This window comes from Panthera leo, chromosome B4, assembly GCF_018350215.1.
Source record: "Panthera leo isolate Ple1 chromosome B4, P.leo_Ple1_pat1.1, whole genome shotgun sequence".
NCBI lineage: Eukaryota > Metazoa > Chordata > Mammalia > Carnivora > Felidae > Panthera > Panthera leo.
The window spans coordinates 87,006,747-87,031,316 of record NC_056685.1 but is presented as its reverse complement, the minus strand read 5'-3'; the positions used below and the strand labels follow the sequence as shown (position 1 = coordinate 87,031,316).

Below are 24,570 nucleotides of genomic sequence, written 5' to 3'. Positions count from 1 at the left end.
AAATTAAGAAAAGTATCCCAATATAAAAGAATAAGATACATAGGTAAATTTAATCAAGGAGGTGAAAGATCTGCACACTTAGAACTATAAGGCATTGATGAAAGAAACTGAAAAAGACACAAATAAATAGAAAGATATACTGTGATCATGGACTGGCAGAATTAGTATTGTTAAAATGCCCGTACTACCTAGAGCATTTTATAGATTCAGTGTAATCCCTATCAAAATTCCAATGGCAATTCTCACAGTTTTAGAACAACGAATTCTGAAATTAATATGGAACCACAAAAGACTCTGAATAGCCAAGCAATCTTTAGAGAGAAGAACAAAACTGAAGATATCATGCTTCCTGATTTCAAACTACATTAGAAAGCTATAGTAATTAAAACAGTATGGTATTGGAATACAAACAGACACATAGATCAGTTGAAGAGAATAGACAGCCCAGAAATAAAAACATGCATATATGGTCAATTAATTTACAAAAGAGGAGCTGAGAATACATAATGGGGAGAGGATCACCTATTCAATGGTTGTATTGGGAAAACTGGATAGCTACCAGCCCAAGAGTGAAACTGGGCCATTATCTTACACCATACACAAAAATTAATTCAAAGTGAATTAAAGACTTGAATGTAAGACCTGAAACAATGCAACTCCTAGAAGAAAACATTAGTAAGCTCCTTGATGTTGGTCTTGCAGATGATTTTTTTAATCTGACACCCAAAGCAAAAGAAAAAGAACTGCAACTACCACAAACTAAATATCTTTTGCACAGTAAAGGAAACTGTCAACAAAATGAAAAGACAACCTACAGAATGGGAGAAAATATTTGCAAATCATATATCTGATAAGGGGTTAATATCCAAAATATATAAAGAATACAAACAATAGCCAAAAAATCTGATTAAAACATGTGCAGAAGATCTGAATAGACATTTTTCCAAAGACAGATGGCCAACAGATATGTGAAAAGATGCTCAACATCATTAATCATCAGGAAAATGCACATCAAAAGCACAATGAGATGTCACTTCACACACATTAGAATAGCTACTATCAAAAAAAGAAATAACAAGTGTTGGTAAGGATATGAAGAAAAGGGAACCTTGTGTACTCTTGGTAGGAATAGACATTGGTATAGTCACCATGGAAACAGTATGGAGTTTCCTCAAAAAATCAAAACTAAAAGTACCATATGAGCCAGTAAACTACTTCTAGGCATTTATCTGAACAAAAATACTAACTTAAGAGATATATGCACCTCCATGTTCTCTGCAGCATTATTTACAGTAGCCAAGACATGGAAGCAACCTAACTGTATATCAATGGATGAATGAACAAAGAAAATGTGTTAAGATGTAGGAATATGGTGGCAGTGTAGGAGGACCTTAGGCTTGCTTCATCCTACGAATACAACTAGATCACTATAAAAATCATCCTAAATACCCCAGAAATTGACCTGAAGACTGGCAGAACAAACTCCACAACTAAAGGTAGAGAAGAGGCCATATAAAGGAAGGTGGGAAGGGTGGAGATGTGGTTTGGAAGAGAAACATATAATGGACACTACAGCGGGGAGGGAGCCAGAGACACGGAAAAGGCTGAGAAGCAGACTAACACAGAGGACTATGCAGGGTAAATTAATCCCCATATCAATGGACTTGGAAAGGGAGAGGGCCTGAATTCTGTTACTTCTGGCACCTGTGGTGCTTAAAGCTTGGAGTTTTAAAGGTCAGCAGGCTTGGCTCAGATCGAGCCCAGAGGACATTGTGCTGATCTTGGAGAGAAGGCAAGCTAACAATCCACAGTATGGAAATAGCAATCTGAAGAGAACCTGGGGCACACAGTGTGGGATTATTTGCTCTTCCCAGAGCATGTACCAGAGATGCGGTATTCACAGAGAGACCTCACTGGGAACAAAGGAACTGACTATTGCCATTTCCTTCCCCTACCCTTCAGCATAAGCACAGGGCCACCTGTGGGAACAAGTGCAGAGCAGGTTCTTGCTAACTAACTAGCTTACACTAAGTCCTGCTTCTCCAGTCTACTGGAACCACCCTTCACAGTCACTTTTGCTTCAGTCAAGCTTCACAGGCCCCCTCCCCCCAGAAAACTGACCCCAAACTCCTGCTTACACCACATCTCCCAACATGGGAGAAGTTTTATGGAACCTCAGTTCCAGTGGGGGTGGCAACAGGTCTCATTTCACAAGCAGACCAGAGCACGCCTCATTAAAATGAGCCACCTTCAGGACAGGGACCAAACACTGCTCACAATAGGCAAAGAGAGCCTCTGCAGATGACTGGCCTAAAGGATAAAGTAGCCAAGACAAAGCAGCAGAGCACATACATCACACATTGAAGACATTCTCAGAAGCAATAGGCCCTGGGGAACAGGGGACACTACATGGCAGGGCACTATAGGACCTCTTCTTCATAATGCCATTATTCTTAAGAAGAGGAGACATAGCTGACTCTCCTAACACACAGAAACAGGCACAGAGACTTGGGCTAAATGAAAAGATGGAGAAATTTATTCCATATGAAAAAATAGACCATGGTTAGAGATCTAAGCAAAACAAATATAAGTCACATGCATAATGGAATATTTAAAGCAATGATCATAAAAATACTCATGGGACTTGAGAAAAAAGTAGAATACATGAACGAGAGCTTTCACACAGACATAAGGAATAACAGAGATAAAAGGCTCAATAAACAATATGAGAAACTTGTGATGGAATGAACATGTTTGATGAAAAAACAGAGGAACGAATTGGTGACCTAGAAAATAGAGTAACAGAAAGTAATGAAGCTGAAACAAAGAAAAAAGAATTATGCAAAATGAGAATAGACTTAGGGAACTCAGTGATGTCATTAAATGTGATAACATTCGTATTATAGGAGTTCCAGAAGAAAAAGAGAAAAGGTAGCATGACATTTATTTGAAGAGACAATGACTGGAATCCCTAATGTGGGGAAGGAAACATATGCAAATCCCGGAGGCACAGAGAACCCCCAACAAAATCAACAAAAGCACATCCACACCAAGACATATTGTAATTAAATTGAAAATACAGTGATAAAGGAAAAGTTTTAAAAGCCACAATGTAAAAGAAGACAGTTACATACAAGAGAAGCCCATTAGGCTAGCAAGGAATTTTCAGAAGAAACCTTCCAAGTCAGAAGGGAGTGGCATGATATATTCAAAGTGCTGAATGGGAAAAATCTGCAGCAAGAATATTCTACTTAGTAAGACTACCATTAAGAATAAAAAGAGATATCAGGAGTTTCCCAAACAGAAACTAAAGGAGTTTGTAACCAGTAAACCAGCCTGGCTAGAAATTTTAAAGGGGACTCTTCGAGTGGAAAATAGAGGCCAAAAGTGGCAGCACAAAGGTAGGAAACACAAAAGTAGTAAAAATGAATATTTCTGTAAAATTCAACCAAGGAACTCACAAAAAAGGATATAAAATATAGCATATACCTAAAATGTGGGGAGGAAAGGAGTAAAGGATGGGCTCAAACTTACACAGGCATCAACTTAATGTAGACTGCTATAGGCAGAAGAAGTTAGACACAACCCTAATAGTAACCATATTAAAAAAAAAAAAACCTAGTGAGTATGCAAAGTGTAAATAGAAAGAAATCAAAATATATCACTAAAGAAAATCAACAAAACTTGAGACAAAGACAAGAAAGGATCAAAGGAAAGCTCCAAAAACAACCATGAAGCAAGTAACAAAATGTCAATAAACACATATCTACCAATAATTACTTTGAATGTAAACGGACTAAATGCTCCAATCAAAAGACATAGTGTGACAGGATGGATAAAAAATAAGACCCATCTATATGACGCCTACAGAAGACTCATTTTAGACCTAAAGACACCTGTACATTGAAAGTGAGGGCGATGGAAAAATTTATGATGCAATTGGATGTCAAAAGAAAGCAGAAATAGCAATACTTATATTGGACAAAAGAGACTATTTTTTTTTAAATTAAAAAAAATTGTAAATGTTTATTTTTAAGAGAGAGAGAGAGACATCGACAGAGCAATAAGCAGGGGAGGGGCAGAGAGAGAGGGAGACACAATCCTAAGCAGGCTCCAGGTTCTGAGCTGTCAGCACAGAGCCTGATGTGGGACTCAAACTCATGAAGCACAAGAGTATGATCTGAGTTGAAGTTGGCTGCTTAGCTAACTGAGGCACCCAGGCACCCTGACAAAACAGATGTTAAAACAAAGACTGTAACCAGACAAAGAAGAAAGATGCTATATAATAATAATTAGGACAATCCAAGAAGATATAACAATTATACATATTTATGCACCCAACATAGTAGCACCCAACATAAAACAATTAATAATAGACATAAAGGAACTAATCAATAATAATACAATAATAGTAGGGGACTTTAAGACCCCACTTACATCATCAGACGAATCATTTAAACAGAAAATAAACGAGACAATGGCTAGGAATGGCACAATGGAACAGATGGATTTAACAGATATATTCAGAACTTTCCATCCTAAAACAGCAGAATACATTCTTTCCAAGTGTACACAGAGCATTCTCCAGAATACATCACATTAGCCCACAAAACCAGATAAAGACACCATTAAAATAGAGAACTACAGGCTAATATCCCTGATCAACATGGATGCAAAACTACTCAACATACTAATAAATTGAGCTCAAAATACATTAAAAAATCATTCACCACAATCAAGTGGGATTTATTCTTAGATTGCAAGGGTGGTTCAGTATTTGCAAATCAATCATTGATTTGCACCAATCACTTCAAGAGAAAGGATATGAATCATATGATCATTTCAATAGACAAAGACAAAGCATTTGACAAAGTACAACATCCATTAATTATAAAAATCCTCAGCAAAGTGGGTTTAGAGGGAATGTACCTCAACATCCTAAAGGCCATAGCTAATATCATCCTTAATGGGGAAAAACAGAGTTTTTCACCTAAGGTCAGGAACCTTAGGTCAGGAACTAAGGTCAGGACGTCCACTCTTAACCACTTTTATTCAACATAATACTAGAAGTCCTAGCCACAGCAATCAGAAAATGAAAAGAAATAAAAATCATCCAAATTGGTAAGGAAGAAGTAAAATTTTACTACTTGTAGATGAGATGACATTATACGTAGAAAACCCAAAAGTGTCCACCAAAACACTGCTGGAACTGATAGATGAATTCAGTAAATTTGCAGGATACAAAATGAGTGCATAGAAATTGGTTGCATTTTTATACACCAATAATGAAACAGCAGAAAGAGAAATTAAGCAAACCATCCCATTTAAAATTGCACCAAAGATAATAAGATATTTAGGAATAAACCTAACCAAAGAAGTTAAAGACTTATGGGGCACCTGGGTGGCTCCGTTGGTTGAGTGTCCAACTTCGGCTCAGGTCATGATCTTGAGCCCTGTGTTGGGCTCTGTGCTGACAGCTCAGATCCTGGAGCCTGCTTTGGATTCTGTGTCTCTGTCTCTCTCTGCCCCCCGCCCCCCCAACTTGCACTCTGCCTCTCTCTCTCTCTCTCTCTCTCTCAAAAATAAACATTAAAAAAAAGAAGTGAAAGTCTTGTCCTCTGAAAACTATAAAACACTGATGAAATAAATTGAAGATGACACTAAGAAATGGAAAGACATTCATGCTCATGGAATGGAAGAATATTGCTAAACTGTCTATACTACCCAAGTCAACCTATACATTTAATGAAATCCTCATCAAAATACCAGCAGCATTTTCTGCAGAACTAGAACAAGCAGTCCTAAAATTTGTATAGAATGATAAAAGCCCTGAATAGCCAGAGCAGCTTTTAAAAAGAAAAGCAATGCTGGAGGCATCACAATTTTGGACTTCAAGTTATATGTCAAAGCTATAGTAATCAAAACAATATGGAACTGGCACAAAAACAGATACATAGATCAATAGAACAGAATGGAAAACCCAGAAATAAAGCCACCACTATATGGCCAACTAATCTTCAACAAAGAAAGAATTTCCAATAGAAAAAAAGTCTCTTCAACAAATGGTTTTGGGAAAACTGTACAGCTACATGCAAAGAATGTAACTGGACCACTTTGTTACACCATTCACAAAAATAAATTCACAATGGATTAAAGACCTAAATGTAAGACCTGAAGACCTAGAAGATAACACAGGCAGCAACTTCTCTGACATGAGCCACAGCAACTGTTTTCTAGATATGTGTCCTGAGGCAAGGGAAATAAAAGCAAAAATGAACTATTAGGACTATATCAAAATAAAAAGTTTCTGTGCAGTGAAGAAAACAATTAACAAAACTAAAAGATAACCTACTCAATGGGAGAAGATATTTGCAAACGACATATCTGATAAAAGGTTAGTATCCAAAATATATAAAGAATTTATAAACCTCAACACCCCCCCAAAAAAATAATACAATATAAAAATACGCAGAAGACCTGAACAGACATTTTTCCAAAGAAGACATTCAGATGGCCAACAGACACATGAAAAGATGTTCATCATCATTCACTATCAGGGAAATTGAGATCAAAATTATAAGGAGGTATCACCTCACACCTGTCAGAATGGCTAAAATCAACAACAAAAGAACCAACAGGTGTTGGCAAGGATATGGAGAAAGGGGAACCCTCTTACACTGTTGGTGGGAATGCAAACTGGTACAGCCACTGTGCAAAATAGTATGAAGTTTCCTCAAAAAGTTAAAAACAGAACTTCTCTACAATCCAGCAATTGCACTACTGGGTATTTATCCAAAGAATATAAAAATGCTAATTCAAAGGGATACATGCACACCTGTTTATAGCAGCATTATTTATAATAGCTAAGATATGGAAGCAACCCAAGTATCCATCAAATGATGGATGGATAAAGAAGATGTGGTGTATAAAGTAATTTATCATATATATATGTCATATATATATATCATATATATATCTATCATATATGTATCATATATATATTATGTAATGACATGTATGGAGCTAGAGTGTATTACGCTAAGTGAAATAAATCAGAGAAAGACAAATATTATATGATTTCACTCATGTAGAATCTAAGAAACAAATGAGCAAAGGGAAAATATGAGAGAGACAAACCAAGAAATAGACTCTTAACTACAGAGAATAAACTGTATGGTACCAGAGGGGAGGTGGGGGGAGGGGGGTAGATGAAATAGGTAATGGGGATTAAGGAGTTCACATGTTGTAATGAGCACCAGGTGATATATGGAATTGTTGAATTACTACTTTGTACCCCTGAAACTAATATAACACTGTATACTAACTAATCAGAATTAAAATAAAAACTTAGAAAAAGAGAAAATGTTGTGTGTGTGTGTGTGTGTGTGTGTGTATCACATACAATGGCATAATTTCAGCCATCTGTAACAACATGGATGGACCTAGAGGGCATTATTTTAAGTGAAATAAGTCATACATAGACAAATACCATATGATATCTCTTATTTGTGGAATATAAATAAAAGAAAATAAAACAAAAAACCCACAGCACCAAGCTTATAGATACAGTTAATGGATTGGTGGCCATGAAAGGTGAAGGTTGGGGGTGGGCGAAATGGGTGAAGGGTGTCACAAGGCACAACCTTCCAGTTATAAAATAATTTACTCATTGGGATATTAAATATAGCATGATGACTATCCTTTACAATATTGTATTTCATATTTGAAAGTTGCTAACTGAATAAATCTTAAAAATTCTTACACAAAAAATTTTATGTTAAGTAGATCCTTGTTGTAATTATTTTGCAATGTATATAAATATTGAATCATGTTATACACCTGAAACTAATGTCAATTATATATCAAAAAAGAATTTAAAATGTTTTTAAAAAGTAGAATATTTTTATATGCCTAGAGGATGTTTTCTATGTGTGCAGGTTTGGCACTCTATGTATAAATTTGGAGGTTTTTTTAAAAAACTGTGTGTGTTGTACCTGTCAATGGAAATAGAACAAAATCATACCTGAATCTGAATTTGCTAAGCATTTATTGAACACCTATTTAGTGCCAGTCATTATATTAGGAACTAGATACCAAAGACAAATCTAGTCACAATATTTCTGTTGTATGGAGATCCCAGTTCTTCTGCGCATTGTCTTGTCCCATCTACAATGGAAGTTTGACATATTTTTTCTGACCTACCTCTTCAGGTTATATACCTCATATTATGAGATACCAGATTAGTTAGGAAATGCCAGTCTTTTGAGAAGATCCATAAGGCAAGCAAGTAAATTATAAAGTTGTCATTCTAAATCATCTATGCCTAAAGGATGCATTAACAATTTTTTTTAGTGTTTATTTATTTTTGAGAGATAGAGGGTGGGGGGGGGGGAGAGAGAGAGAAAGAGAGAGAGGGAGACACAGAATCTGAAGCAGGCTCCAGGCTCTGAGCTGTCAGCCCACAGCCTGACGCAGGGCTTGAACCCATGAACTGCAAGATCATGACCTGAGCCGAAGTCAGATGCTTAACTGACTGAGCCACCCAGGTGCCCCAGATGCATTTTTTTTTTAATAAGAACAACAACAGCCGTTATTACTCTCAAGAATATAACCTCATTCTTTAGTCATACCACATACAGAGAGCTAAGAAACATAGCGGTCAGAAACACATTCTAGAGCTAGTATGCCTAGTGATTTAGTCTAATATATAAGCAAGAAAGTGTTTCTTGGGAAGGGAGTAATATTCTGTTTTTAATTTAACAAGACTTTTGCATGAAAAAAAATTTCTCTGAGACTCCAGAACATTTCCAAGAGCTGTACTAGCTTTGCCTTAATCACTCACAATGGATGAATTGCCAGGAGCTGTTTGTCTATTTTTACAATGGGTCCTATTTGCCTTGATGAGAAATGGTTGCTGTGTTCTGTTGAGAATGTCTTCAAGGATGGTGTAATGATTAAGAAACTGGTCTCTGGCGTCAGATTACTTGGATTCATTTCCCTAATCTGCCACTTATTAGCTGGTGGCCTTTAACAAGTTACTTAATAGCTGTGTTCCTCAGTTTGCACATCTGTGAGATCGGGACAATAGTATACCCACCACATAGGGTCCCTGTCTGGAATAAATAAGTTAATATTTGTAAAGCACTCAACATAGTTCCTATTTAAGGGTAAGGGCTATATTTACTTGTTAAGTAAAATACATTAAACAATAAAGTTAATAGGTGTATAAAATGAGCCAGCTTTTTCAGAACTCAAACATGAACACTATATTCCAAGTTGTCAACCTGATTAAGCACTAATGTAGAGATATCTCAAGTCTTCCCTTACCGCCTCCATACATATTATACGTGGGCTTTCAAAAGCAAACATTCTTCCAAGGTTGTTCTGTGCACCTATTCTCTTTTGGATTAGCTGCAAAGAGATCATGCTGGTAAGGGACCACAAAGAGGAAATATGTGGATTCTAGTGTCTGTGATGGTAACAGGATCTGGGCCATTCCAGTTAGCTACCACAGATGGGCCTCATGGAAACTGTTGTGTTTATCAATTGTAAAGGCACCTTGCTAGGCTTTCGCTGCAGGAGCAGATACAGGTTTTCCTTTACAGCCACTAGACCATGGCTCTTCAGCAATATCTCTTCAGGGACTTATCAGAAGCTACCACATGAAGGTGGCATTTTTTTCCCCCTGAACACTGCAATTATTGTCATTACTCAACTGGTATTTCTATATCCATTCGTATATTTCAAAGACCGTCTCACCAAAAAAGTTTCCCTTTATAGTCAAAATGTTTTCTTAACCTGAAAGAAATGTTATGCTAGGGTTTATGTGCCAGGTTTGTGGGTTATTCTTTTCTCTTCATGTTAAGGTTTTTGTATTTGTTTGCCTATGGCAATTTAAGATGAAGTTAGCTTGGAGTAGTTGGTACAGCAGTAAAGGACTGCTTTATTGAATCCTGAGCCACTGTTGCCCATTTTGCTGTTACTAATACAACATTAATGTTCTTACTAAATCACAAAAACAGCAAGTAGAAGCTGATGCTGAAAGTGTTTATAGATATTCAGCAATTAGCAGAAGCTAATAATTCCTATTTATGGAATAACAAATAAAACCTAAGTGATTTTTTTTAACCTCAGTACATTTCCAACAAAATGTGTTATATATAAGTTTCTACTCTTAGAAAATAACAAAAGTTGTGTTAGACCTCATGTGCATAATATACCCTCCTTATAATTTATCCTGACTCTAGCATAACCTTTGAAAATAAAGCAGACTTTGCACAGGAAATTTATAGCTTTGGAAAGGACATAGTATCAGAGAGCCAGAAATACATCCATACTTAATGTCTTATTATAGAATAAGATTTCATATTTTATAATGACAATGGGATACTGAAAATGTTGTTAAGTATACAAACTTCTGGTTTTGAAAATATTTATTTCAAGGTACTGTTTATGTTTAAAAGTTAGTATTTATTGTATTCTTATTATAGGTATTATTTCATTTAATCTTCATAGTGGTATGATAAGACAGGGACAATCTCCATGTATAGGAAAGGAAACAGGTTTTTTTGTAGTGAAATAACAGCGCCACACATTTAAGATACTGAAGTCAGAACCAGCCATGGCTGGAGGATGCTCTTAACCCATGCTCTTAACCATTACTTGTAATTATTGCCTGCCTGATTCTCTGAAAGTCTTAAATTTATTATTTTTTAACATCATCAGTAGGTGAACTTTCAATAAACGTAGGACACACCACCTCTTGGCCAACTTTTAATTATTCATGGTCAAGAAAAGAAAAAAAATGAGGGAAATTGAAATTCCCAATGATCACTTTTCAATTTTACTCAAGATTAGAAAGATGCCATTAAAATATTTTTCATTATGGTGCAATAGAAATAACAAAAATATCTAGTAAGTGAACCTCATACTTAAGGGAGTATTAGTGTTTTAAAATAGATCTAGATTTTGTAAGAAGCTTCTTTTGACCTCTTTGTTAAAATGAATCTTCTATCTCAAAGGTAATAGTGTGTGCCATGGCTTTAATTTGATTCTGAGTTCATGACCTTGGATTACAATAGTAACTGATAATATTATAGTCAGTCTTTCACATTACAACCTCAATGTCTCATTTTTATGATGGAAAAGTTGAAGAAGTTAGTACAGAGCTATATCTAGGAACCCTTCCTCAATGCCAGCCTTAAAAATTTATTACCAACTTGATGTGATTTAATGGATTTCAGAAATGTTTTATGCTTCAAAAAATGTTCCCTTTTTTGCAACCACAGTGGCTTAAATTCCCGTATTAAAGAATCATTCATTCATAGCTTTAAGATTTCAACATTCAGTAGTTGTTTACTAAAATTCAAATTTCCACAGTAAAGATAAGTACTGTATATGAATGAAGATATAATTTATTCTCCATAATAGGACATATTTCCAAGATAAGTTCAACAGAAAGTCAGGACAACAGGTGTAAAGCAGGACTACTCCTCAAACTGGAAAATATATCCCAAGTGTATCCCTACTACTTATTATGTGCTCAATTAATATTAGTCAAATAAATTAATGGAAGAAACAGGTATGCAGTACCTATTTTAGTAGGTTTGAAGTCCCAGAATGAGGATCTCAGTCCCTAGACTATCACTGCTTAGATGCATCTTCCAGAAGTTTTGCTTAATTTTTCTGAACTTCAGTGTTTTCAACTGTAAATTGGAGATAACAGTCATTAATAACAAGGCCTAATAACTGTAAATAGTAAATGGGGATAATCTCAAAGAATAATTCTGAGGGTTACAAGGGAACATAAATGTGCACCAAGTTGTCTATTGATTCTAGCAATTATGATCTGAAAGGTGGAGGCAAAGGAAAGGGTGAGGAAGGTTCCAGGTTTCCATGAGGAGAAGGATCAGCTGTCTTTGGCATTCTAGTCTAGACCAGAAAATGGAGTCTGTTGCATTTCACTAAGCAAAAATCAACTCTTTGCCTTCTAAAACACTAGCCTCTAGGGGTGCCTGGTGGTTCAGTCCATTAATTGGTTATTGTTATTTGTTATTTCTACTGTTATTGTTATTTGTTATTTCTACTCTTTAGACTCATGTTTGTGAGATTGAGCCCTACATCAGGCTCCATGCTGGGTGTGGAGCCTGCTTAAGATTCTCTCCCTCCCTCCCTCTGCCCATTCCTCGTTTGCACACATTTGCTATCTCTCTCTTTCAAAAACAAAACAAAACAAAACAAACAAACAAAACCAACCTTCTAGCCTCTATATTTGAAAAAAGAAATAGGGGGAGGGGTGAGGCATCCTAAACTACATAGAGTATATAATCAGTATATAAGAGAGAGAGATTGAATTCACATTAGTTATTTTGGAAGTGAATCAATCATTGTGAAATTTGTTTACTTTGTTCCATTATAAGAAATTTGTTGGTATTTCATTTGTAACACCATACCTGATGTCAAGTGAGCATGTAATACTTAGGTGTAGGATAATTGTCACCACGGAATATTTCATGAGAAAATTTTCCTGACAGTGTTAAGCAGCAGTATGGAAATTACTCAAGAGAGAATTGCATTTAAAAAATTAGGATAATTTCTAACTGAAATGTTAACTGTAATGAGTATGCTGGAATCAACCTTGATGTATCTATTTGGACATTTTCCACATCCCAAGTGGTTAGTCTAATACCAATTAAAGCATCACACATTGCTATTATCTTCTTGCATCATTATTTTCATGAATTAATTTTGTTTTAAAAATCAGACCTTTTCCAAATGAGAATAAATTTAAATATCCAAGGTGCAGATGTGAAACTGATGTCAGGACCCATGCATATCTATAATTTCAAATTCTGAAACCACAGAATCATGGGAATAATCTTAAAAAAATAAAAAACGGAGGAACTGACCTTTGGGGTCACCTCATTGTTCCCCTAGCTATTCACAGAGAATCCAAATAGTAGCCCCAGGTGTCCTTCTCCTGAAATTATGTATCACTTTCCTCTTACCTTCATTCATTCATTTTTTCATTTATTCATCTGCCCACCCATCCATCATTTCAGTCTTTCATTTGACAAATATTAGGCATTATTTATGTGCCTAGAATGCTGCTTAGCACTGAGGAAACAAAATGTATGCTGAATATCTTTTTTTCTATATCATAGCTTAGTGCGAGAAACAGAGATTACTAAATAATCATAATATGATGAGATATGTCTTATAAAAGATGTATGGACAAAGTGCTGACTGGATGAATCACAAAAGGCTTATGAATTATGAAGTGGTAACATTGCTTCTGAGGTTTGAAAGAAGAGATTTCTGGCAAAGGTAAAAATGTATAAAGATAAGGAGATATGAATGGGCATATCAAGTCCTGTGAGTATTAAATAGTTATGACTAGAGATAAGCCTGTTTGTCTCTGAAGGGATTGGGAAGATGGAGAGATGAGGGTAGATGGATTGATATGAAGTTCCTATAAATTTCCTCCAGCTTCATCCTTTATAACAAGTGTCTATGGCAAGTCATGACACCGACCCACTTTATGACTGCATTGGCTCTGACCTGTGTGGATAAAATCAAGTACTCATGATGACCCGAACTCAAAAGTTCCGTTATTTCTCAGGCCATCATTTTAGTCTTCCATTTTCCATTCAGGTAGGGAGAGATCTAGGTGTGATGAGGATAAGGGGTTGGTTCTCATTACTCAAATATTCCATTTTTTTTTTCAAAATTGGGAGACATCTTTCTATATTATAACATTATTAATTTTTTCTCCTGCTATTGGTTTTAACTATCCTGAACTCTCAAATTTATGTAGGAAATGTTTATTTCTGCTTCATATTACCAAAACCTTCTATTGTCTGATTCTAAATTGTTAGCCACTCCTTGATAGGATTTTTATTATTTATTATTGTTATTCATGTTATACCCTCAAATATTATTCAAATATTTGAAATTCAAATAGTAGATGTTTGATATCTCTGGAGTAGCTTGGGAAAGAGATTATAAAGCAAACCTTTGCAAGTCTATATCTGTAAAATGTCATGGATCCCATTCAGACTGTTAATGAGGATTACACAGTTGATCAGCAGAGAATAACAAAGCTGGCTTGTGAATGCCTATGGGTGGCTAGACCTATACATTGGTTAAATGACCTGGCCCCATTTATCAACATTAAATTGTGTACAATTTAGGTTTATGCTTTAGCAAAATCACAAATTACCATAGACATGGCTGTTCAGGAAAGATCATGAATATTAAATCTTTGAACTGTGATTGAATATTACTACATAATACTATTTGCATAGTTCTCTTACCCTTTTATGTTAAAATGATGGTGTACTAATTTCTATATACTTTCTCCCTTGACTTTAATGAACTTTTTAATTACGTTTGTGCAGAACGCTTCTCAAAATATTCACAAGAAATTCTTGCTATTTTTGTATCAATTTCTCATAAAAGCTTTTTTATTTTAGGTCCCATTTATGAGTATCTTTCTGAAATTAAAAAAAAAATGTTCTACAAGTTCGTGATCCTCTAGGAGAGATGCAAACCTATCTCCATTGTGAACTTTTATGGACGTAAAGGAAGTTATTGTCTCACTGTCCCTTTATGTTTGTTGAAATGTTCCCTTTCTCCCAGGTTTGCTTCCTGTAATAATCTGTTGAACAGTGGAGTACCTGACATGTGTTTGTTCCTTAGGCAAACGTGTAAAACTCTTCAAGTTCGAATGGAGAAGTAGAAAGAGAAGGTTTCTGCTGTGCCTGATGACAATTTTTGATTTTTCCACACTCAAAAATATTCTGGCTCCACGTTGGAGCACTAGTGTGGCGAATCCTAGTGTTGGTCGGATTCTAAGGAAGGGACAGAAGTTTCGTTGAGGAGTAAAGATTCAAAACATCTCCCGAAATGAGCTCTCATCTTGGTTTATTTCTCACAGAGCAGGTGTGTACACTGTGTTGCAGGATTACCTGTAACCTAATCTTTCTTATAGTTACCATTAGCATTCCAGATGCTCCTGATTTCAGGGTGAAAGATGAACTTGGTATAGCTTTAGGGATCAGAAAGCAAAGAACTGTCTCAGTATTCAGTAAAGAAAGGCATTGAACTATCTCCTATAGAAATAAGGAGGGGGCATCGCTCTTTGAACTATTATGAGGCCCACCAATTAAACAACCCTGCGACAAGGAGGTGAACCTAATATTGTCACCTACAGTGGCCCTGCCATTGACATTGTTTTTCCAAGCATAGGAAATGGATAATAAAAACTTTGGATGTACTAGTGGACCTCTGTCAGTGTTCAACCTGCCTATTAATGTAGAAGTTAACATGAAAAGTACTGAGCCCAAATGAAGATAATATTCTTACTTATTGGTCCAATCCTTACATAAATTGCTCTATAATTGAATCAGCTATGCCAAATTAGCATCTAAGCTATTAGAAGTAGCTAAAGATTCATATTTTGATCAACTTTGAGATTTTGAAACTTCTGGTATGTGACTATTATTCTTAAAAGAAAAAAAAAAGAAACTCAGGGAAGAATATAACTGAGAAAAAAGAAGGGAAGAGGCAAAAGCACCCGACATATTAAACATCACTGACTATATTACCCTGTTTGTCAGAAAATACATTCTAGGTTTGGAAGTTACAGGCAGCAAATTTTTTTCCAAGATCTGCCACATATGGTAGGATAATTTCTAATGTAATATTATGGAAAAGGACAGGGCTGGGGAGGAGGGTGAATGTGCTACTTCAGGCATGGTAGCGTCTTGGTACACGTTGCACCAAGTTCTTCTCCAGGTGACAACAACATCTTCTTTACTCAGACAGGTATCTCAAGGAAAGAGCCATTTGTATTTATAACTCAAACCATCCAGGAAGCTCAGAGAACATGTTGTTCTTGGTAATCTCTAGGCTATCAAGTTTTAGCCCTTCTCCCCTACCCACTTCTCTTAAATTCACCTTTTGAGCACAATTTGTACTGTGTACCTTCTGCCAGCCCTCATATGCAATGAAGCTGAAACTCTTGAGAAGTGAGATCTTTGAACAGATTTAAAATTTTAAAGTAAGGCTTTATGTCAGAAAGTGGATAAAAACTATCAATTCAAATGACTCCTTCATAAATTAGAGGTGAGTCTAAAAAACGAACCCAGTATCAAATTTTGCAGGTAAAGTACCTTCCGATTGAGTTCATAATCTCCACTGTCTCTAAAAATGTGGGAACTCTGCTGGTATGTGGAATATTTTTTTAAGTCTATTCAGATTTCCTTCAAGTATTCAAAATAATTGTTTTCCTCTTTTAAGGACTTTTGAATGTTTCTGAGAGAAAAATAACTGGATCCCATTATCCTGTTGTCTTTCAGAATTATCTTCATTTTGGGGGTCATTTTCCACCTGGAATAAATACAAGTTGTGTACAGGAGCCAGGAGAAGGAAAGTCTTAAATTTCTTTGATGTCCCAGAGGAATTTATTAACTATCCAAAGAGAAATCAGGCAATATTTTGTTTTGCTAGCAGTGAATGTCATCCAGGCAGTATCAGTCGACCTGCTTCTGAGGAGATGAATGTGCATAAATGGCAGTGCAAACAGTCATCTGCTTTCATGAGTCACGTAGAAGAGTTCATGGCAGGCGCACCGTACAGCTTTCAAAGTTCCAAGAAATAGGGCAGGTCCATCTGTTCAAAAGATTCATTTCCAGTCAAGATCTTCATTTACACAGCATAGGAAGTTGAAAGCCAGTGACAGATGTTGTGTTTGTGGTAAAAGCTTACTAGTTCTGCATTCTAATATAATGAATAGGCTTCTTAGAAAAATGAACTCTACACAGTGGTTGTACCACCAGTGAATTTAGGTAATCAGAATAAAGCTTAATCCCATTTGGAATTAGTGCTTCTTAAGAAAAGTCTTAGTAGTTTGGGGATAGAAGGGAATTAGAAGCTCACTTAGTCCGACAGACTGAGCTGACAGATATAAGCCCTGGAGATTCTGAGATTTTTAAGTGGCTTGTCCAGTGTTCTAAGACTAGCAGGTAGTAACACTAGTATAAAACTTTTATCAGAATAAGGCCATGTCTCCTCAGTTATGTTTGGTGCTTTGCTTCTCTCCAGAAGTCTGGTTAGATTATATGCCATCTTCTGCTTCCACACTGGTACCCACATGTGTTATACCTAAATATAACCAGCTAGCTAGGGCAGTGCTCTGTGTTGTCTGAAATGACTCCCAAACATCCAAAGCTGTTAGATTTTTTGAGAATTTATAGGACAGATAACAAAGTCACTTAGTAGAAATACTGACCCTAGCTGAACTATTATACAGATGGCTTTTGGTGCCTCAAATGTTAAATGTTCAGGCCAAGCCAGCACCAGACATTCTTAGGAGGGAAAATTAAACTGTGGCATGAAAATCCAACAGTTTTCATGTCTATAGGAATCACCTCCATTGCCAAGAAAGTAAAATACAGCCTTAGTTTTTTTTTATAGGTGGGTATAATTATAAAGATGATTCATATGTCATTGCCTTATAGTGCCTCATCAATACCTAAAAGCTGTCTGTTCAGCTTGCTCTTGAATGATTATCCTAGACAGACAGGTGTCTTTCATTTTGTAATACCTCAGTATATAAGGTGCTTTAAGATAGGACAAGTGCATTCATGTACAGTTATGACCAGCTCAATGGCAGCTTTTCTCTAGTTTAAATGAGAAAACCTGCTTCTGCGGAGTGATGATGTTTTAATTGCATATTCTGTACACAGAAAGTAAGGGAAGAGCTTAATTCATGTACTTGTAAGAGCTACATTAAAAAAATACATTTGCAGTGAAGCAGCAATGATATTCCACACAAGGGAAAGTTCATTCAAATCAGCTTTTAGGATTATAAAGGTATCTAGCTTTCCATTTACTCTTATCAAATAAGTTACATTTATTTATCGGAATGTGAGTTTGACATGGTGCCTATTGTGATGTTATTTAAGTAGCTGTATTATGAAGACTGGACATGTGCTCCATTTAAACCTGCCACCTCCTTTTGGAAATATCGCCACATATTTCCTTATTATTTACTAAATATTTGTTCTGTATGCAAAGTCTGATGAAAAAGACAAAGTAAGAATAAAAAATAATGGAATTATGTATCTATAAAGACTAGTGATGTATGATCAGAAATAATCAGGAACAAAAACTAGGAATTCATTGCATTCAGATACCTAGAAGTGTGTGTGTGTGTGTGTGTGTGTGTGTGTGTGTGTGTGTATAAATAATAGTTACCATTTACATAGAGTTTATTATGTGCCTAGCATTGTTCTAAGCACTTGGCCTATTTGCTCCTCAGATCATACAACCTTATGATATAGGTCCCTGTTTTACTCAAGGTCACACACTGAGTTATCAGAAGAACTAAGCACTGAACCTAGGAAGCATGGCCTCAGGTACATTCTTTTAAACCGCTCCTCTGTATCATCTCATCTGAAAAGATAGTCTCACTCCCAAAGCAGGCTAAAAGGTCGTGTTCCCCTCTTTATATGACTTTTATGATTAGAAGAATATGAAATGAATAATTGCAAGATCAGTTTCTAGAAGACATGGAAAATTAACTTGAAATCAATACTTACAGAGAAATAAGCAGTATTGCCCCCTCCAATAGTTATCCTATGTATCATCTTTTGTGTCGTGTTTGGGAATTATGACTACTACCACCCGTTATAATTTAAAAAGCATTTACCTGGAGACTTTCAAGGGATTGTCTTATTTAACCACAATAGCAAATGTATGAGGCCTGATGATAATACAATTCTCGTATTACATTCCGGGAGACTAAGGCTCAGGGAATTCAAATAACTTCTTCAGCCCCAAAATGTGAGAAATTGCTAAGGCAGAGATCTGAACCTAGGCTCTGTGCCCACGGAGCCCACACTTTGTCATGCCTCTCACCATAGTGTGTTGTCTCCCCCTGACAATGCACGCGCAAGGCTTGAGTGGGAAAAAAAAAAGGAATTACAGACTCCATGAATATAATTATTTTAAGAACTTTATAAAATCATCTTTTACACAGGGGACAGGATAGATTCTTGAATTTCCTTTTTAGCCTTTCTAATTTATCTTGAAGATAGGCAGAGGATACTTCATAATGTTCAAAACATAAAATAGAAACAGTATAAAATAGTTGACTTCACTTAATTTCACACTTAACTAATGTTATATATGCTATTACCTGGTTTTATTTTCTCTAATTGGTGAACAGATTTAAAGGATGTGATTTTAGCATAAATTTTTGAGAAACCTAATCAGTATTCTATAATAGACTTGTTAGGTTGGGAGAGATAAATGGATGGGCTAAAAAGGGGGTAATTCTTAAAGAATTAATGCTTTTTGTTTAATGTTAGTAGGTGAGTTTCATCCTGGTGGATCATTATCAAGATAGCTTTGTGCTTGTGACTAGAAAAACTGCCGTTATTATCATTATTATTATTAGCCTTTTGCATGTGTTCAACTGTTAAGTAGTTTCTCTTGCTGAATTGGCTGGTGTGCAGCACACACAAATAAGACTTACATAAAAAGAAACAGCTTTGTGAAACAATGCCTTTGGAAAGCAAATTCACTGAGGTAGTGATTAAAGCCTATAAAGCTCAAGGCACAACTATAATGACTGTAGGACCATTTCACTCCTTCATGCAGTATTTTATATCTATTGCCCTCAGAACCAAAAGACAGTGCATTCATGGTAGCAAATGCTATTTCCTATCCTGTAAGGATGGTTTTCTCACAACCTCCTGCTTTTAGTTACTGGTAACTTGCTGAAAATCTTCTTGACCAGCTAAAACATTTTACTGAAAATCTTCTTGACCACCTAAAACTTTTTACTCTTTGGCCTCTTCCAAAAGATACAGCTTGAGTGAAAAGAGAGCAATATTTGAGTTCTGAAAATAAGGCGATGCTTAATGTAGTGTATTAAAAATTAATTTTAAATGAAAGCAACATTTTTAAATGTTAGATTGCATAAATATTGCTTAAACAACCCTTGCATATCAGGAAGTTCTAGTTTATAGTCCACAAAGGGTAGAATGGTACTTGTTTCCCAACTAGTCTGCCAGAACTTTGACTTGAGTAACTTGCACTTGTTTAAGAAGCACATTAAATTGTGAAGGGTTGACTTGTTTGTGTGTTACATTTTAGACAGTTTCATTTTTAAGTATTATTGGGTCTTGTGTATTAGGCAATTAAAATTGATAATGCACCTATATTCAAAATCATCTTTATGTTTTTAAATCTTTGGTTTTGCCATTTCATTTGGTACAAATCTGGAGGGTATCAAGGAGGGTGCTGATACATTCTCACACAGGTTCATATTTATATTACGTTGAAAAGGACAATTAGCCTTTGTTTGAATTCTGTAGGAATTCTCTAATTTGACTGAATGTCTATTAATGTGACCCTTTCATTGTGCTTTTAGTGCATTAAAAAAAAAAACAAACTTTCATTGTACTACTCCAGAGTTGGCAAAGCTAGGTGTTTTCTTCCTTTCTTTCTCACTCACTCTTACTTTCTTTGTTTTTTGGGTTGGGGGGAAGGGGAGAGGTGGTGGAGAGAGAGAGAATCCCAAGCAGGCTTCATGCCCATCATGGAGCTGATGTGAGGCTGGATCTCACAACCATGAGATTATGACCTGAACTGAGATCAAGAGTTGAATGCTCAACTGACTGAACCATCCAGGTGCTCAGAGCTAGGTGTTTTCATAGACATTATACTATTTGATCTGCACAGCAACCTTTTTACATAGGGGAAAGGTGAGGGGCCCAGAGGTAGCATGACACATCCACTGTGACTGCTATTATTGCCACACTGACCTTATTGTAGAACTCCACAGGCCAAACCACAATTTTTGGATCAGAGTAATCTACAAAAATTAAATCTATAATTTTTTAAAATATTTATTTTTGAGAGTGAAAGAGACAGAGTGTGAGCAGGGGAGGGGCAGAGAGAGAGGGAGACACAGAATCCCAAGCAGGCTCCAGGCTCAGAGCCCAATGGCAGGGCTCGAACCCATGAGGTGTGAGATCATGACCTGAGCTGAAGTTAGATAGTTAATCGATTGAGCCACCCAGACACCCCTACAAAGACTGAATCTAAAACAGTCCACTTAAGCCCTATCTTCATCTCATAAAATGTGCTAGGATATTTTTAGGATTAATAACATAGGAGTATTGTGTAAAACTGAGGTGAGAAAAAATCGTTTTAATCAGGTTTCAGTCTATGCTTATTTAGATCATTCTTTTAGTTGCGTTTAAATTTTCACTTTCTAGCAATTATTTTAGCTGATAGAAACAATAAAAATGTATATTTATGATATTCTTAGGATATGGATTGTATATATATATACACACACACACATATATGTCTATGTGTACACATATATGTTTATTGAGATGGAAGAAAAATTTGTTCCAGGTACATAGACCTTTGGTGTTGTACTGTAAACTTGAGTGTCTATTTTTAAAAGAATGTGAAAATAAAGCTTTAATATATAAATAGTTGAGAGAATCACTCCCCAGCTTTATATAACCTAGTAGGTTAAAATGCTTAGCTTGGAATGAAGATAGAAGAATGCATTTACCATACCCATGAAGAGATTACTTGTAACCAGGGCTTGAAATGATGTAGGAGGTCAGGCCACTTGCTCTCATGGATTCACCGCACCATGTCCCTCCAGATGCCTGTGCTGAATCTCTGCTGAGGCTAACCTTTTGGTTTCCTCTCAGTCCCTCTCTTTCTCAATTCCTCTCTTTTCCTGGGACTAGTTTGGAAATATAATCCCTTGTTATGCTTTATAATTCTTCCTACTAAGAGGAGAATCTTCAGAAAAGGCAAGTGGCAATCTTGCTCAGGCAATGGCAATCAAAGACTCTGGTAAATCAGCATTTATCAAGAGAGTCTGTCATGAAGTTTCTGTGTTTTTCACAATGATCAGTTATCTCTCCATTAATGTCTGTAGAGACATTTATATTTACTTTCCATGTTGTTCTTAACACTAACACTCAAATTGGGAGCTATTCACAGAACTTTTGTAAAGTGACCAACTAAGTGGAAGACAAACTGATCATGAGATTGCTGCTCTACCTAAGATAGCCCCTGCTCCCAGCATCTCTAGTTGTCAGCAGGCCCTTTCTGTGTTTGTATCCTTCCATCCTCAGTTCAGTTCCTTCCACAGTTCCTCTGTGCATGGGAGCATGTAGTTTTAAATATGTAAGCAGATGCTCCTTTCTTGGGAAAGACAGCTGACCAGAGAGACACAAATAAGATGACTGCCTCTATGCAGAAAATACTTTTTTGAATTTTATATCTTCTTTTTGTAGTGTAATTGGAGACTAGCCATGGTAGAGCCATCGCTAGATTATTTTGCTTACTGTTTCTCTTTTTCATAGTTGCTCAAAAAAACAAAACAAAAAAAAAGCTTTTCTATAAATGTCTTATGAAAGGATGAGTAATTATGTAATTTAATGGAATAAAACCAAAGTATCCACAGTAATTTCCAAGGATTCACTTTTTGTTATAACTATTGCTTAAAAAGAACAATTATGAAACTCTAAGTACCTTGATATTAGAGTGTGCCTGGAAGTTCACTGACACAGCAGAAATCTGTCTCTTTCTCTATGTCCATCTATCATCCACATCTATGCGTATATAGAAAGATAGAGGTATCAGAAATTCTAGATGTTTATTATGTTGTGAAAAGCCAGTGTGGATCTCCCTCAGTAATATTTATAACAGCATTCATACAACTCTAATCAAATTTTTGAGAATTTTTGACACCTTTAAAACTTGGTAAAACAGGTGCGTAATCATTGTTTTTCTCCCCAGGTGTTCGTTTTCTCCTCATTAAAGAGTTAATTTTTGAAACATAATTGAATCAAATAAACACCCATGTTTTAAACTATTTTAAGAATGGATTTTATGGAGACAAGGCCCAAGGACTGTATGTGGTCTGATTGTACTCCTGTGAACAAAGGCCTTTCTATACTGAGGCCTAGCATAATGTGTTTATGATCTCTGGATTATGTCTTCCAAGAAGACATATGAAGACATATGAAGATTCCAGAATCATTCTTTGGACTTGAGATGGGTAACAAGACCAGTTAAGATCTTCCTGGTCACAGTTGCAGTCATTTGAATAGTTGTGCGAGTGGCTCTAAAAATATTGTGAGATGATAAATAGAAATGATGTATTTTTATAAGGTGGCAACACCTGAGTATGGTAGCCTTTAAAATTTTAACATTTTATTTGATAAAGTAAATACCACCATTTTGAGTTCTCTATTAATTTCTAATACTAACTTGTGTTTGGGGTTTTAAGATTATAACCTTGTTATAAAATGATTATATTTTCTTCTTCCTTTGTAGGTAACCCATTAACCAAGGATAAATCAATCAAGTGATCCTCAAGCCTGATTACATTCAACATATGCACAGAAACTTAATTCCTGAGGTGATCTTGAAGGGAGATTTTTATACCGCTCACAAGAGGCACTCCAGAGCTATATTTCCAAGGGATTTCATGGCTCATAATCAGCCTCTTCTTGAAACCAAGACTTTAAAAAAGTCTGACATGAACTTCTATGCCATGAAGATGTCAGATTTGAACTGTGTTCAACTTGTAAAATTGCACTTGCTAAAAGAATTTGAAGTTCCCATCTGAAGAGTTGGTGTTTCCAGGTGATGTCAGAGACACTCACTGTTTGGGTTTTTGGCTTCAAATATGACTGCTTTTCTTGTTTCTGAAAGTTTGCCAAGTGCACCAGCCTTCTGCCATGGATGTGTTCCTGGGTCCGGTCCTGTGTTCACTGGCTAGTGGGAATGCACCCAGCTTTATTGATATTTCCTTTGCAAACTTCTCCTTTGGCATGGTGTAGACTGAGACAATTTTATTTGTATCCTAATCTTGGAGCTCTGAAAGCCTACATGTTTTAACATCTTAAAGTTGCTTTTGTTAAAGGAATGGAAATATATATCCATTGATAATAATTATTGTTGGCAAGTAATAGTTATCTGAATACATCAATCATATAAGAATGTATAGACAAGCTGACATGTTTCCCCAAGGCTAACATTCTACTGCAGCTCTCTGTCAGTCAAATAGGTAATAGTTAGAACTGAATTTCCATTTTCATTATATACTATTTTGTACTTCTAGAGTACTCTCCCTTTCAGTTTTTTTTTAAGTGGGCTTTTTCTTTCATGTTTGTGTTTATTTTTTTCCTTCACAGAAATCAGCAGTGAGCAGTCAAATATGTAGGTAGCCTTCAGTTTCAAAAAATTGCCAGGGATGCATGTGGATATCTGATTTCTTAGCTTGAGTGTTACTCAGATTTCTTCTAGTAATTTTTTTTTTAACTATACTTTCTATCATTTTAATAGACTGCCCCTTGCTCGCTCCCAATGACTGTTTGAATGCTTATATATTTGTTCAGTCTGTTAATAGAATTACTCATTTTCCTTGGTATCAAATTTATAAATATTTGCTTATAGTTGTCCCATTCAAACAATTTCTTAGGTCAATTTCTGTCCACATTTTTGTAGTCATTT

At 35.9% G+C, this 24,570-nt stretch overlaps 1 protein-coding gene across 1 annotated transcript in view; it reads left to right on the top strand.

The window, feature by feature from the left end:
* TAFA2 (TAFA chemokine like family member 2) overlaps positions 1-23,931 on the top strand; it is a 518,966-nt gene extending 495,035 nt beyond the window's left edge. Inside the window, exon 7 of the mRNA XM_042944633.1 lies at positions 23,389-23,931. Within this exon, the coding sequence (XP_042800567.1) occupies positions 23,389-23,400 (12 nt within the window). The 3' untranslated portion in view covers positions 23,401-23,931. The remainder of the gene's footprint in view (positions 1-23,388) is intronic.
* The last annotated feature ends 639 nt before the right edge of the window (positions 23,932-24,570 follow it).